Raw genomic sequence first — 14,461 nt, 5'->3', positions numbered from 1 at the left:
CCCCTTCCTTTCATATCAGCTGGCCCACCACCACCACTCACTGTGACATAAGACTGGTTCTCTGCCCTCCATTTGGTCATGTCTGGCCCTGCAGTGAAGTCATTGCAGATAGCTAAGTCGTTTGATAATGCCTGGTTGATATATGCCTGTAGGACTGTTGTCTGGGCTGATATTTGAACTGGGCAGAGCTGTCCATTTAATTGGTTAACTGTCTATCCTATGTCCTCCTCTTCCCCTCTTTCACTATCCCCTCCACTTCTACCTTCTCCACTTATTTCCCCTCCTCCTGCCCCTCTCCCCTCTCCCTTCTCCACTTCTTTCTCCTCCTCCTTCCCCTCCTCCTGCCCCTCTTCCTTCTCCACTTCTTTCTCCTCCTCCTTCCCCTCCTCCTGCCCCTCTTCCTTCTCCACTTCTTTCTCCTCCTCCTTCCCCTCCTCCTGCCCCTCTTCCTTCTCCACTTATTTCTCCTCCTCCTTCCCCTCCTCCTGCCCCTCTTCCTTCTCCACTTATTTCTCCTTGACCTCCTCCTCCTGTTTTTACTCCTGTGCTCACCTCACCTCATCTGCCTGTTAAAGTGTTTTTTTAATACCTCTTCAGGGTTATAAGCTAATAGAAGGATATCTGTTTGTAATGACCTTGTAAACGCCTATTCTTCAATATTCATCATATGAGATTATTAATTAACATTGACTGTACTCTTTTCTTCCTGAGTGACTAGAAGAGAAATAAGAAGTGACAAGGACATTATTGGATATATGAGCTCCACTACGCAGTCTGAGGTTGCATCCCAAATGGCACCCTATTCCCTATATAATGCATTGTGTTTGACCAGAACCTTGGAGTAGGGTGCCATGTAGGAAAGATAGAAAATATAGAGAAGGAAAGATAGAGACAGAGATTACTTAATGTACAGGTGTAGGATCTTAATTTGATCACCTCTGTTGTTGCAGGACATTTCCTGCTGTGCAGGCAAACTTGTAGTGTATTCAAGGTTTAAAAATGCTTCTAAAGTTTGTAATTTCCACTTTAAAATGTCAGACTTGATTTGCCCTAACAAAAATGTCCATTAATTATAATCCACACAATAATTCATATTTCCTGTTGCTGCAGGATTATTTTCCTGCTGTGAAAAACAGGTCAAATTAAGATCCTACATCTGTACATGTAGCTATCATGCTACTCCAGGACATACTAATGTATGATAGTAGAATGCTCTATTCTGTCCTCTACTCTCTGTATGACAGGCATGATGAATTATGTTATGTAGTCTCTGTCTCATTCTTGTCCCCCCCCCCTCTCTCTGTCTGTGTCTCCCTTTCTCACACACACAAACACGAACACACACACACACGCACGGCCGCACACACATCCATGCAGCTCAGTGTCGTTATGCCCTGGGGATGGAGGATGGCACCATCCCTGACTCTGACATCACGGCTTCCAGTGCCTGGTCAGACTCTACTGAGGCCAAACACGGCAGGTACATATGTCGGTGTGTGTGTGTGTGCGTGCCTGCCTGCATGTGTGTGTGTTTGTGTGAATGGCTGCATACCTTCCAAAGGGAAAAAGCCCAGCAGCTGGCCTGAATAGCTCTGTGTCAGCTGTTATGGTAGCTTATCTCTGTGGAGGAGAAGTGTTTCTGTTTTCCATGATTCTAAGACTCTGCGACCTTTGACATATGTGGGTCCTTTGTACCTCAATACTTTACTGTGGAGAGTGCAAATAGAGTATTCAAAATGTGTTTGCATGTGTGTGTGTGTGTGTGCATGCCTGTGTGTGTGTGTGTGTGTGTGTGTGTGCAATTACATTATCTCTATTCATGTCTGGTTCTGGGTCTGTATCTCTCTACCGTTGACTATGTCTGTTGTCTGTTGTCACCCTGTTTAAATCACATAGCAGAAGACTATTAGATTACAATACAAGGCTGTGGCCAGCATGTCGCTTTATAGCACATTAGGTAATGACATTACATTACCAGCCTATTTGTTAAAAAGGCAGATTCACATGGCCTATTACTAGACATCCACAGAGTGTGTGTGTGTGTGTGTGTGTGTGTGTGTGTGTGTGTGTGTGTGTGTGTGTGTGTGTGTGTGTGTGTGTGTGTGTGTGTGTGTGTGTGTGTGTGTGTGTGTGTGTGTGTGTGTGTGTGTGTGTGTGTGTGTGTGTGTGTGTGTGTTTGTGTGTGTGTGCCTCAGATTCCATGTCTCTCCTAGCCTGCCTTGTCTGGGATTGGTCTGCTGGCTGACTGTCAGTCCATGTGGAGGTGATTAAAGAGACACCAGAGACAGACAGAGAGAGAGAGAGAGAGAGAGAGAGAGAGAGAGAGTGGTGGGGAGAGAGATATAGAGACACAGAAGGATGGGGAGGAAAGAGATGGGATGGGGGGATAGAGAGGGTGATGGGGGAGAGAGTGGGGGGGAGAAAAAGAAGAGAGAGGGAGGGGAGAGATAGTATGAAGGATGGGAGGAGAGAGAGAATGAAGGATGGGAGGAGAGAGAGAGGGAGAGAGAGAGAGAGAGAGAGAGAGAGAGAGAGAGAGAGAGAGAGAGAGAGAGAGGGAGGAAAAAGAGATAGGGGAATAGAGAGAGAGCGGGAAGGAGGGATCGTGGAGAGAAGTAGGGAAAAATGTGCACCACTGTGATGGAGAGAGGAGGGGGAGATATAAAGATGGATGGAGGGAGGAGGACTGGTGTGTGGTTTTAGGGACGTGCTCATTGATATTGTCCCAAAGCAGCTGGTGACAGCATGTTAGATGGAGGGAAGGAGAGAGGGAGGAAGGGATAGAGGACTTGGCTGGTCTGAGAGTGAGAAAGAGAGAGAGGGAATAGAGAGTGATGAAGGGAAGAGAAGGGGAAGAAGGGAATGGATAGAGAGAGGGGGGATAGAGGACTTGGATAGTTTTTCTCATTTTGTGATCTTTCATATGAATCATTTTGGCTGATGCAGAGGCCTGGTCTGTCTCTCTCTCTCCCTTTCTTCATCCATCCCTCCCTCCCTCTCTCTGACGTACTGTATGATGCAGTGAGGCCTGGCCTGGCTCTATCTCCCTCCCTCCCGCCTTCTCTCTATCTCCCCCTTCCCTCCCTCTGTCAGTGTCAGTGACCTAGTGTTCTGAATGGTAGATTGTGGTGTGCGTAGTCTCGGTTGACCTCAGTGGGATCATTGTAGTAAAACTTTATTAGCTTTCGATTCAACACTGTTGACAGGAAGAAATGTGTCTTGGTGTTAGTGCTGGTCTTTATGTGGTCCAAGTTTGGTTGCTTTATGTGGTCCAGTTCTCAGTGTGAATTTATCCTGATGCCAGCGACTAAGTGGTTTTACTGTGGTCTTTTTGTAGTGATAGAAAATTGTGGTCTCTGCAAGATGTATTTTTGGTTGGGATAGTTTGGATGATAAAGTTCTATTCTATCCAAAATGATCTCATTATGGAATCCATAAATTCATAATTCAATAACTCTCTCTCTCTCTCTCTCTCTCTCTCTCTCTCTCTCTCTCTCTCTCTCTCTCTCTCTCTCTCTCTCTCTCTCTCTCTCTCTCTCTCTCTCTCTCTCTCTCTCTCTCTCTCTCCTCTCTCTCTCTCTCTCTCTCTCTCCTTCTCTCTCTCTCCTTCTCTCCCTCTTTCCCTCTCTCTCTCTCTCCCAGGTTGAGTACAGGAGAGGGGGATGGTGCATGGTGTCCTGCAGGAGCAGTGTTCCCCAGTGCTTCAGAGTACCTCCAGGTGAGACAGATAGAACACAGGCCTACTCCATGGGCTACAACCACATACTGTATGTGTAGGATTCTCTGTTTCCATTGGCTAGAGGTGCATTCATCCTGCCTATACTCAAATTTCATTGGGTTAGAGTTTGTGTTTTATTTAATCAAGGTAGAAGTTCCCTAGTTTCCCTGTGATGGAGGTAGAGGGTTAGGATGGGTTGAGGGTCAGAGCACTACATTAAAACTGACCTTAGATCAGTGACTAGAGACGTCTTGTTCTCTCTCTTCCAGGTGGACCTGCGCTCGCTGCACTTCCTGGCTCTGGTCGGTACCCAGGGTCGTCATGCCGACGGGCACGGCCAGGAGTTTGCCCGCAGCTACCGGCTCCGTTACTCCCGAGACGGACGCACCTGGATCACCTGGAAGGACCGCTGGGGGCAGGAGGTAAAGGGAAGTGTGTGTGTCTGTCTTTTATCTATCTAATGTATCTCCCTCCCCTTGGCTCTGCTTCTCTATGACTCATTCCATTATTTGTGTCTTATACAAACCTTTTATACAGCCACCCACTCACAACATCCTTGAATCTCACTAGTTTCCTAATGCCCTTTTATTGATCATTCATTCACTATAATTTCTGTATTCCATCATGTCCGTGTTACTTTTTCACATCTAAATGCTGAATTATGCTATTCATGGTTATTCAGTGGGTCTTCATACTACTCTTGACTGTCTCTCTCTCTCCTTCCCTCCCTCACCCCCCCAGGTGGTGTCTGGGAATGAGAACACCTATGATGTGGTTCTGAAGGACCTGGGTCCACCCATTGTTGCTCGCTATGTCCGCTTCTACCCCCTGGCAGACCGGGTCATGAGCGTCTGTCTACGAGTGGAGCTCTATGGCTGTCTGTGGAACGGTGAGTCACACTGTGTGTGTGTGTGTGGTGGGTGTGTGTGTGCGTCCGAGCGTGTGTTCGTGTGCGTGAAAGAGAAAAAATAATGAGAGGGAGTGAGGATGCATAAATGGATGTGTGGAAGACTATGTCCTTGTCCTTAGGTGGACCCACGGGGGGGGTGATCTGAACTGTAGAAACAGACAGACAGACAGAGACATTCACAAGAAGACCTTGGAGGATCATATGACATCACACTGTATCTTCTCAGACACCTAGTGGGATGGTCCACGAGAACATTACCTTGAATTACTTTACTGTCTGTGTGTCTGTCTGTCTGTCTGTCTGTCTGTCTGTATGTCTGTCTGTCTGTCTGTCTGTTTGATAGTTGGGAAGTGTGTGTGGAGGGGTTGTGTGTGGGTGTGGGTTTAGCGCAGATTCATTAATAAAAAGGTTGTTCTGGATAAACCAAAAAGGGTTGTACAGTGGCTTGCAAATGTATTCACCCCCCTTGGCATTTTTCCTATTTTGTTGCCTTACAACCTGGAATTAAAATGGATTTTTTGGGGGGTTGTATCATTTGATTTACACAACATGCCTACCACTTTGAAGATGCAAAATATTTTTGGGTGTGAAACAAACAAGAAATAAGACAAAAAAAACGAAAACTTGAGCGTGGATAACTATTCACCCCCCCAAAGTCAATACTTTGTATAGCCAACTTTTGCAGCAATTACAGCTGCAAGTCTCTTGGGGTATGTCTCTATAAGCTTGGCAAATCTTGCCACTGGGATTTTTGCCCATTCTTCAAGGCAAAACTGCTCCAGCTCCTTCAAGTGGGATGGGTCCCGCTGGTGTACAGCAATCTTTAAGTCATACCACATATTCTCAATTGGATTGAGGTCTGGGCTTTGACTAGGCCATTCCAAGACATTTAAATGTTTCCCCTTAAACCACTCGAGTGTTGATTTAACAGTGTGCTTAGGGTCATTGTCCTGCTGGAAGGTGAACCTCCGTCCCAGTCTCAAATCTATGGAAGACTGAAACATGTTTCCCTCACGAATTTCCCTGTATTTAGCGCCATCCATCATTCCTTCAATTCTGACCAGTTTCCCAGTCCCTGCCGATGAAAAACATCCCCACAGCATGATGCTGCCACCACCATGATGCTGCCATCAAGCAAGCACGTATTTATGCAGATATGGTAATAGGGTTCACTCACCATGACCGTTAATTTACTGTCTGGTTTGGCCTGAGATGAAACGATCCAGTTTTACCACAGATAAGAGACACTACAGCACAGAGGATGATAGATGGTGTGTTCCATGCTCACAGAGCACCAGTGAATAACACTGTATTTATGGGTGGCTCACGTCTCCTCTCTCTCCTCCTCCCTTCACACAATGGCTGGCTGACTGGCTGTAAATCCAGTCTAGTGCTGAGCCTTAATGCCTGGGATCATTGCATCTGTATGCATCGCAAATGGCACTAGCTATTCCCTGAACAGGGCTCTGGTCAAAAGTAGTGCACTATATAGGGAATAGGGTGTCATTTAAGACACAACCTCTGTGTGTCTCTCTCTGGGGATAGATAATAATTGACTATCTTCCTGGAATCATTATAGTCCACTAACACTAGAACGTGTAGATTCCACAGAAATGGCATGCAGAGATTTCTCAGCACACATTCCTGTTCAATCATCTCATTTTACATTGTGGCGGGGGAACGGGTATGCTATGTGGTTGGTTTATTGTGCAAGACCCCAATGGGACTGAGCCCATGTCCCCCACACACACTCATGCACATGTACAGACACGCACCCACACACACACACACAAAAACACACACGCACACACTCCCTCCCTCTGTAAAAGCTGTGTTTATTATGGATTTGAGCACTGAAGGTATAGGGGCTAGTTACAGTGAGTGACGTCAGGCCTGTGCTAGGAGAACATGCTGATTAGCCATACAGGCTGGCTGGGGGGAGAGAGAGTCTAATGTTTCACTGACTAATGTTCTATAGAGCTGGTCTGGTCTGGAGAGATTTCTGCTGTCTGTGTGTTTCTCCATCTCCTGAACACAGGCTTAACCAATGTGTGTAGTTAATGTGTAGGTGAACAGGCGATGGTAAAGATGATGTACAGTTGAAGTCGGAAGTTTACATACACTTAGGTTGGAGTCATTAAAACTCATTTTTCAACCACTCCACAAATTTCTTGTTAACAAACTATAGTTTTGGCAAGTCGGTTAGGACATCTACTTTGTGCATGACACAAGTAATTTTTCCAACAATTGTTTACAGACAGATTATTTCACTTATAATTCACTGTATCACAATTATAGTGGGTCAGAAGTTTACATACACTAAGTTGACTGTGCCTTTAAACAGCTTGGAAAATTCCAGAAAATGATGTCATGGCTTTAGAAACTTCTGATAGGCTAATTGACATCATTTGAGTCAATTGGAGGTGTACCTGTGGATGTATTTCAAGGCCTACCATCAAACGCAGTGCCTCTTTGCTTGACATCATGGGAAAATCAAAAGAAATCAGCCAAGACCTCAGAAAAGAAATTGTAAACCTCCACAAGTCTTGTTCATCCTTGGGAGCAATTTCCAAACGCCTGAAGGTAACACGTTCATCTGTACAAACAATAGTACGCAAGTATAAACACCATGGGACCACGCGGCCGTCATACCGCTCAGGAAGGAGATGCGTTCTGTCTCCTAGAGATTAACGTACTTTGGTGCGAAAAGTGCAAATCAATCCCAGAACAACAGCAAAGGACCTTGTGAAGATGCTGGAGGAAATAGGTACAGAATTATCTATATCCACAGTAATACAAATCCTATATCGACATAACCTGAAAGGCCGCTCAGCAAGGAAGAAGCCACTGCTCCAAAACCGCCATAAAAAAGACAGACTACGGTTTGCAACTGCACATGGGGACAAAGATTGTACTTTTTGGAGAAATGTCTGATGAAACAAAAATAGAACTGTTTGGCCATAATGACCATTGTTATGTTTGGAGGAAAAAAGGGGTCCTTACAAACCGAAGAACACCATCCCAACCGTGAAGCACGGGGGTGGCAGCATCATGCTGTGGGGGTGCTTTGCTGCAGGAGGGACTGGTGCACTTCACAAAATAGTTGGCATCATGAGGAAGGAAAATTATGTGGATATATTGAAGCTCAAGACATCAGTCAGGAAGTTAAAGCTTGGTTGCAAATGGGTCTTCCAAATGGACAACGACCCCAAGCATACTTCCAAAGTTGTGGCAAAATGGCTTAAGGACAACAAAGTCAAGGTATTGGAGTGGCCATCACAATACCTGACCTCAATCCTATAGAAAATGTGTGGGCAGAACTGAAAAGGCGTGTGCGAGCAAGGAGGCCTACAAACCTGACTCAGATACACCAGCTCTGTCAGGAGGAATGGGCCAAAATTCACCCATCTTATTGTGGGAAGCTTGTGGAAGGCTACCCGAAACGTTTGACCCAAGTTAAACAATTTAAAGGCAATGCTACCAAATACTAACTGAGTGTATGTAAACGTCTGACCCACTGGGAATGTGATGAAAGAAATAAAAGCTGAAATAAATAATTCTCTCTACTATTATTCTGACATTTCACATTCTTAAAATAAAGTGGTGATCCTAACTGACCTAAAACAGGGAATTTTTACTAGGATTAAATGTCAGGAATTGTGAAAAACTGAGTTTAAATGTATTTGGCTAAGGTGTATGTAAACTTCAGACTTCAACTGTATATTGTATCTTATTAAAGTGCATATTATTAATGTAGTCTCTCTCTATATACCTCCTCTCCCCCCTCTATCTCTCTCCCTCTCTCTTTCTTTCTTTCTTTCTTTCTTTCTTTCTTTCTTTCTTTCTTTCTTTCTTTCTTTCTTTCTTTCTTTCTTTCTTTCTTTCTTTCTTTCTCTCTCTCTCTCTCTCTCTCTCTCTCTCTCTCTCTCTCTCTCTCTCTCTCTCTCTCTCTCTCTCTCTCTCTCTCTCTCTCTCTCTCTCTCTCTCTCTCTCTCTCTCTCAGATGGCCTGTTGGTGTACACAGCTCCAGTGGGTCATGTGATGCACCTGTCTGGCTCACCTGTGTACCTCAACGATTCCACCTACGATGGCAGCATAGAGGCAGGGTAAGCATCTCTCTCTCTCAGTTCTGTGGGTATTGGCTGGCTACTTGAGACTGGTCTGGTTCATCCTCTGTTGGCTTTAGTTGGGTACCACACAAATGCAACTTTTCCCCAGGTTGTCACTGTAAAAGAGAATGTGTTCTCAGTCAACCTACAGTGGCTTGCGAAAGTATTCACTCCCCTTGGCATTTTTCCTATTTTGTTGCCTTACAACCTGGAATTAAAATTGATTTTTTGGGGGTTTGTATCATTTGATTTACACAACATGCCTACCACTTTGAAGATGCAAAATATTTTTTGTTGTGAAACAAACAAGAAATAAGATTAAAAATACAGAAAACTTGAGCGTGCATAACTATTCACCACCCCCCCACCCCCCAAAGGCAATACTTTGTAGAGCCACCTTTTGCAGCAATTACAGCTGCAAGTCTCTTGGGGTATGTCGCTATAAGCTTTGCACATCTAGCCACTGAGATGTTTGCCCATTCTTCAAGGCAAAACTGCTCCAGCTCCTCCAAGTTGGATGGGTTCCGCTGGTGTACAGCAATCTTTAAGTCATACCACAGATTCTCAATTGGATTGAGGTCTGGGCTTTGACTAGGTCATTCCAATACATTTAAATGTTTCCCCTTAAAGCACTCAAGTGTTGCTTTAGCAGTATGCTTAGGGTCATTGTCCTGCTGGAAGGCAAACCTCCGTCCCAGTCTCAAATCTCTGGAAGACTGAAACATGTTTCCCTCAAGAATTTCCAAGTATTTAGCGCCATCCATCATTCCTTCAATTCTGACTGGTTTCCCAGTCCCTGCCGATGAAATACATCCCCATAGCATGATGCTGCCACCACCATGCTTCACTGTGGGGATGGGGTTCTCGGGTTGATGAGAGGTGTTGGGTTTGTGCCAGACATAGTGTTTTCCTTGATGGCCAAAAAGCTCAATTTTAGTCTCATCTGACCAGAGTACCTTCTTCCATATGTTTGTGGAGTCTCCCACATGCCTTTTGGCGAACACCAAACGTGTTTGCTTATTTTTTTCTGGCCACTCTTCCGTAAAGCCCAGCTATGTGGAGTGTACAGCTTAAAGTGGTCCTATGGACATATACTCCAATCTCCGCTGGAGCTTTTCAGCTCCTTCAGGGTTATCTTTGGTCTCTTTGTTGCCTCTCTTATTAATGCCCTCCTTGCCTGGTCCGTGAGTTTTGGTGGGCGGCCCTCTCTTGCCAGGTTTGTTGTGGTGCCATATTCTTTCCATCTTTTAATAATGGATTTAATGGTGCTCCGTGGGATGGTCAAAGTTTTGGATATATTTTTATAACCCAACTGATCTGTACTTCTCCACAACTTTGTCCCTGACCTGTTTGGCGAGCTCCTTAGTCTTCATGATGCCGCTTGCTTGGTGGTACCCCTTGCTTAGTGGTGTTGCAGACTCTGGGGCCTTTCAGAACAGGTGTATATATACTGAGATCATGTGACAGATCATGTGACACTTAGATAGCACACAGGTGGACTTTATTTAACTAATTATGTGACTTAGGTAATTGGTTGCACCAGATCTTATTTAGGGGCTTCATAGCAAAGGGGGTGAATACATATGCACGCACCACTTTTCCGTTATTTATTTTTTAGACTTTTTTGAAACAAGTTATCTTTTTCATTTCACTTCACCAATTTGGACTATTTTGTGTATGTCCATTTACATGAAATCCAAATAAAAATCCATTTAAATTACAGGTTGTAATGCAACAAAATAGGAAAAACATCAAGGGGGATGAATACTTTTGCAAGGTACTGTACCTGGTAAAATATGGATTAATAAATAAAGGAACCAGTAGCTAGCTAAAACATGGCCTCCATCGTCTGTAGACCCACTCCAGTGCTGCTCTGCTCCTGGATTTATCCCATCTGTTAGTAGTGACCAGGGCCTCAGTGAGCCGCAGTCAGCCAAATGACTTTAGTCTATAATACATACACACGAAACAACTCCTCTACCCAATGTTTATTTTCTCTGTCCACCTAATCGAATAAGAATTAAATGATCTGGAGTCAGACTTTATTTGCTAAGGGAGTTGTACTCTGTTTCCGGACTGTATTGTCCAGGGATGGGGGGGAAGTAGGGAGGTTATATTCACATATGCCTTTTTAATGGGGCAGAACTGTTTTTGTAGCGGGTGAGCTAACGGTTTTGACGCAACCCAGACCTATATACAGCAGATGTGTGTGTGAGAAAGCTGAGACATAGGGGTGTGTGTGTGTGTCTGTGCGTGTGCGTGCGTGTATGTCTGCATGTGGGTGTGTGCATGTCTCTGCGTGTCACATGTACAATGTATGACTGTGTAAGCCTTGGCATGTATACAGTATGTATAACTGTGTAATAATGTGTGTGTGTACTGTATGTATGTGTATAAGGGTTCAGTTTGGAGGCCTGGGCCAGCTGGTTGACGGTGTGTTAGGAGGGGATGACTTCACAGAGACCAAGGAGCTGAGGGTGTGGCCGGGGTATGACTACCTGGGCTGGAGCAGAGAGGCTCTGGGGCAGGGCAGCGTTGACATCGAGTTCCACTTCGAAAAGACACGCAGCTTCCACACCATGCAGGTAAGAGGATGTGTGTGTGTGTAAGGGGAGGGAGGATGTGTGTGTGTGAGTGTGTGCCCCTTATGTCTACGTGTGTCTCTGTCTGTCTTTGTTTAAGTTCAAAAGTACCCCCCCAAAAAAAATCACTAGCTCACACAGTCCAATACATCTCTATAAAACCTTCAAATGATTCATAACACAATAATGTTGACCAATATTTCACAACATATAATAACATACTGTTGTCCTATCACTTTATATCTCTTTATCATTGTGTGACTAGCCAGTAGCACATTTGTCTTAAATTACCCTCTCAGTCCCACCATCCAATTAGCTTTTCATTTTCCTGTCGTTTATCATTGTTTGTCTGTAGTCTGGTCTCTGGGTGCCATTGGGTTGCATCACTGGCTGTATGTGTGGTTTTGGTTTGATGGTTTCTTTATGATAAAATGTTGTGATGTTATGTTGGAAGATTTTGGATGTGAAGCAACCCAGTTTAATGTCCTGTTGTTTTCTCTTCTGGAATGGAGTCAGTCTGGAATGTTGGTTAGGGCTGGGATTGGAGATTTGCCCACTATAAAAACAAATATTATTAAATCATTTTTTTTTTATGACAGTGTATTTAAAATCACAATACACTTTAAAACAATAAAATGAAGGAGATTTGTTTTTAAAACAAGCAGGAAGAATAAAAGAGATAAATGAAGAAACGTTATTGACCAGTTTGACTTTCCAGTCTACAAACGATGAGTAATCTGTTTTTAACTTTTCAGTGTTTTTCATTAGTTCCCCTATGCTATGCCGTTAACAATGGGAATTCTTGAACTTTCCCTGAGTTTTCCCGATCCTCTCGGAATGCCGCACCTAAGTTATCTAAAACTTTCTATCGCTTTCCTAAAGCTTTCTTTTCCTTACACGTTTTCCTGTGTTTTTGTTTTTCTATATACACTGCTCAAAAAAATAAAGGGAACACTTAAACAACACATCCTAGATCTGAATGAATGAAATAATCTTATTAAATACTTTTTTCTTTACATAGTTGAATGTGCTGACAACAAAATCACACAAAAATTATCAATGGAAATCAAATGTATCAACCCATGGAAGTCTGGATTTGGAGTCACCCTCAAAATTAAAGTGGAAAACCACACTACAGGCTGATTCAACTTTGATGTAATGTCCTTAAAACAAGTCAAAATGAGGCTCAGTAGTGTGTGTGGCCTCCACGTGCCTGTATGACCTCCCTACAACGCCTGGGCATGCTCCTGATGAGGTGGCGGATGGTCTCCTGAGGGATCTCCTCCCAGACCTGGACTAAAGCATCCGCCAACTCCTGGACAGTCTGTGGTGCAACGTGGCGTTGGTGGATGGAGCGAGACATGATGTCCCAGATGTGTTCAATTGGATTCAGGTCTGGGGAACGGGCGGGCCAGTCCATAGCATCAATGCCTTCCTCTTGCAGGAACTGCTGACACACTCCAGCCACATGAGGTCTAGCATTGTCTTGCATTAGGAGGAACCCAGGGCCAACCGCACCAGCATATGGTCTCACAAGGGGTCTGAGGATCTCATCTCAGTACCTAATGGCAGTCAGGCTACCTCTGGCGAGCACATGGAGGGCTGTGCGGCCCCCCAAAGAAATGCCACCCCACACCATGACTGACCCACCGCCAAACCGGTCATGCTGAAGGATGTTGCAGGCAGCAGAACGTTCTCCACGGCGTCTCCAGACTCTGTCACGTCTGTCACATGTGCTCAGTGTGAACCTGCTTTCATCGTTTCAATACCTTCTCCTATAGTCTTTCCTCAGTCCTGTTCCTGATGTATTCCTGATGTTTTTCCTGAGATAATCCAGTTTTTCCTGCCTTTTTTCAATGCGTTCCCTTGTCTTATCTCAGCAAACATACACCTGAAGGGAACACAGTTCACATACATAACTGCAGGAACATGAACCAGACAAGTATGTGTTCTCTAACCTGGTTCTAGGACGCACTCCCAGGAGAGGAACGTGTTCCGTTACCTAGCTCTCTCTCTCTCTCTCTCTCTCTCTCTCTCTCTCTCTCTCTCTCTCTCTCTCTCTCTCTCTCTCTCTCTCTCTCTCTCTCTCTCTCTCTCTCTCTCTCTCTCTCTCTCTCTCTCTCTCTCCTCTCTCTCTCTCTCTCTCTCTCTCTCTCTCTCTCTCTCTCTCTCTCTCTCTCTCTCTCTCTCTCTCTCTCTCATATTGTTCATATAACATTCTTCCAAGAGTCTTGATGATCATCCAGGTGCTTCCAGGTGCTTTTTGGCAAATTTTAGTCAACTTTTTGGGCAAGATGGGTCCCATTATGTCTGGTGAAAACCAAACACTGCATTCCGCAGTAAGAACCTCATACCAACGGTCAAGTGTTATGGTGGTAGTGTGATGGTTTGTCGATGCTTTGCTGCCTCAGGACCTGGAACACTTGCCTTAATAGAACAAACCATGAATTCTGCTCTGTATCAGATAATTCTACAGCAGAATGTCAGGTCATCCATCTGTGAGTTGAAGCTGAAGCGCAGCTGGGTCATGCAGCAAGACAATGATCCAAAACACACAATCAAGTTTACATGAAAATGGTTAAAAAGCAACACATTTGAAGATTTGGAATGGCCTAGTCAAAGTCCAGACCTAATCCCAATTGAGATGTTGTGGCAGGACTTGAAATGAGCAGTTCATGCTGGAAAACCCACAAATGTCGCTGAGTTAAAGCAGTTCTGAATGCAAGAGTGGGCCAAAATTCCTCCACAGCGATGTGAGAGACTGATCAACAACTACAGGAAGCAAGTCATTGCAGTTAAAGGTGGCACAACCAGTTATTGAGTGTAAGGGGGCAATTACTTTTTCACACAGGGGAATTGGGTGTTGCATAACTTTGTTAATTAAATAAATTAAATAAGTATACTTTTTTTTGCTATTTGTAAACTCAGGTTCCCTTTATCTAAAATTAGGTTTTGGTTGAAGATCTGATAACATTCAGTATCAAAAATATGCAAAAATAGAGAAAATCAGAAAGGAGGCAAATACTTATATATATATATAGATATATATGGGGGAAAAAAGTATTTAGTCAGCCACCAATTGTGCAAGTTCTCCCACTTAAAAAGATGAGAGAGGCCTGCAATTTTCATAATAGGTACACGT

The 14,461-nt window shown here is 44.2% G+C and overlaps 1 protein-coding gene across 4 annotated transcripts in view; it reads left to right on the top strand.

The window, feature by feature from the left end:
• The window catches only part of LOC121543855 (epithelial discoidin domain-containing receptor 1-like), a 63,295-nt gene that overhangs the window by 30,119 nt on the left and 18,715 nt on the right, over positions 1 to 14,461 (top strand). For all 4 annotated transcript variants that reach the window (XM_045208681.1, XM_045208682.1, XM_045208680.1 and 1 more), the window contains exons 3-8: positions 1,378 to 1,480; positions 3,643 to 3,718; positions 3,988 to 4,140; positions 4,460 to 4,607; positions 8,632 to 8,734; positions 11,136 to 11,322. In XM_045208681.1, the coding sequence (XP_045064616.1) occupies positions 1,378 to 1,480; positions 3,643 to 3,718; positions 3,988 to 4,140; positions 4,460 to 4,607; positions 8,632 to 8,734; positions 11,136 to 11,322 (770 nt within the window). The remainder of the gene's footprint in view (positions 1 to 1,377; positions 1,481 to 3,642; positions 3,719 to 3,987; positions 4,141 to 4,459; positions 4,608 to 8,631; positions 8,735 to 11,135; positions 11,323 to 14,461) is intronic.

Source organism: Coregonus clupeaformis, chromosome 28 (genome assembly GCF_020615455.1).
Source record: "Coregonus clupeaformis isolate EN_2021a chromosome 28, ASM2061545v1, whole genome shotgun sequence".
NCBI classification, from domain to species: domain Eukaryota; kingdom Metazoa; phylum Chordata; class Actinopteri; order Salmoniformes; family Salmonidae; genus Coregonus; species Coregonus clupeaformis.
The sequence above is the reverse complement of the archived record's forward strand: the minus strand, read 5'-3'. Positions and strand labels throughout refer to the sequence as shown.